Raw genomic sequence first — 1,850 nt, forward strand, 5'->3', positions numbered from 1 at the left:
GAGAGAGAGAGAGAGAGAGAGAGAGAGAGAGAGAGAGAGAGAGATGCAGAGAGGCAAACATATGCAGAGTGGCGTTATTAAAAGCAAAACTTAAATTAAAATCCTTTGTGTCATGCCTCCAGTGTGACACCCAAACCTAACTTCCAAGGCCAGAAACTAAAGGGAAATGGTGCATGGAAAAGTATCCAGGCTGGCAAAAATGAAGAAATTTTAAGGGATTCTGCAGCTCATTGTTTTGATAACAAAAACAGGGAACATAAGGACAAATGCACAGATAGGCAAGGTTTTACAAGGACACAGTATACATGAATCAAATCATATTAGACTAAAAGACGTCTGATTTTATATCTCATCATGCATAAAAAAGTGAGTATACTCTGAGCTCTAGTCAACATTCTGCTGTTCCACTGTATTTCTTACCACTTACCGTCATCGTCCCACATTCTGTTATTGATTTTATTTTATAGGTTTGTTTTTTTTTTGCTTCCAGGCACTTTACCGTCTGACCCCCTGCAGTCCCAATATGACTCCTGGCTCGCTCTGGTGGACCATCTAAACATCAAAGCCTTTGTCAACCTGACACTGGCTGATTCTGTACGTCATGGTGTCCAGCATCTCCTCTTCATCTCTGGACTGGGTCAGTAGCAATACTGCCAGCTATGTAACTGCAGCTACATATGACAGCGAGTGCACAGATCCCTGAGGAACTCCACAACTAATGAGGGGTCTTGAGGAAGATCAGTTTCCAAAATCAACAGAGAAGGGTCTACCAGATAAATAGGAACCAAAGCATGAACAGTACCAGCTAGCAGCTTGTGGGCCACCATTGGGCCCAAGGGTGACTTCAGTATGGCCCACCCCCCAAAAAAGTAAACTTTTTATTTATATTTTTACCTAATTTAACAGGGTTTCTGTAGGTCATAAAATGCCTTAAAAGTCATTAAATGGATTTATCTAAAATCAAGGCCTTAAATGACATTAAAAGCATAAAATTTATTGAACTTCAGGGGCGTTAAATAGTTTTAATTTATCTTTAAGAAAACTGAGGAGTGATTTTGGAAAACTCTCAGCCACAGGTTTATCAGGGTGATCTATTGGTAGTGCATGAGAGTCATATGCAGAACCACTTTACTTAATAATTGTTTGTGGCTGGTCAGTGATGATCACAGGACACATGACGGCCGAGAGAAAACAGGAAAACTTCAGATGCAGAGACAAAATGGGTAAATGTAAACTCCAGCTAAAATGAGGAAATTGGGGCATGGCAGCAGCCTGGCAACAATCAGGAAGTTGGACGATTTTGCAGTGTTTGGAATAAAAATAGTTGAACTGGTTATGTGGAAAGGTAAGCTACGTGCTGTGTTAACAATTCTTGCTTTCCTGAGGTTTTTATAACCTTCAGTTTACCTGTAAACACAAGTCTAAAGATTATACCCTGTAAGACCTCATTTTGTAATAACAGCGCATTATGTAATAATGTAACAAAATCAGACTTCAAAATGTAATAAACTCATGCTAAAACTGCATTATGTAATAATTGAAGCAAAATGTAATAAAAATCTTCACCACATTATGTAATAACGTTATTACATTTTGCGGCAATTATTACAAAATGGGGTGGTGTAATAATCTGGTGCATTATGTGATAAACAATCAAAAACCAGTCTGTTCATCCTAATCAGTTTACTAATAACTGTCATGTTGCATATACTACATAATTAAATCTTTATAACTTTGGTCAATATACATCGAACTTCTCATCTTTTATTTGCATTTTCAGATTTACTGTCCTGATCCCTGTTACAACAGAAATTATTCCACTTTGTAGACAACTCTAAAAAAAAAAAATA

The 1,850-nt window shown here is 37.6% G+C and overlaps 1 protein-coding gene across 1 annotated transcript in view; it reads left to right on the forward strand.

Moving 5' to 3' along the window:
* The window catches only part of LOC106527157 (solute carrier family 12 member 9), a gene marked incomplete at its 5' end in the record, with an annotated part of 91,294 nt that overhangs the window by 85,506 nt on the left and 3,938 nt on the right, over positions 1 to 1,850 (forward strand). The window contains 1 exon segment of the mRNA XM_014021958.1: positions 491 to 637. Coding sequence (XP_013877412.1) covers positions 491 to 637 — 147 coding nt within the window.

This window comes from Austrofundulus limnaeus, unplaced genomic scaffold (assembly GCF_001266775.1).
Source record: "Austrofundulus limnaeus strain Quisiro unplaced genomic scaffold, Austrofundulus_limnaeus-1.0 Scaffold311, whole genome shotgun sequence".
NCBI classification, from domain to species: domain Eukaryota; kingdom Metazoa; phylum Chordata; class Actinopteri; order Cyprinodontiformes; family Rivulidae; genus Austrofundulus; species Austrofundulus limnaeus.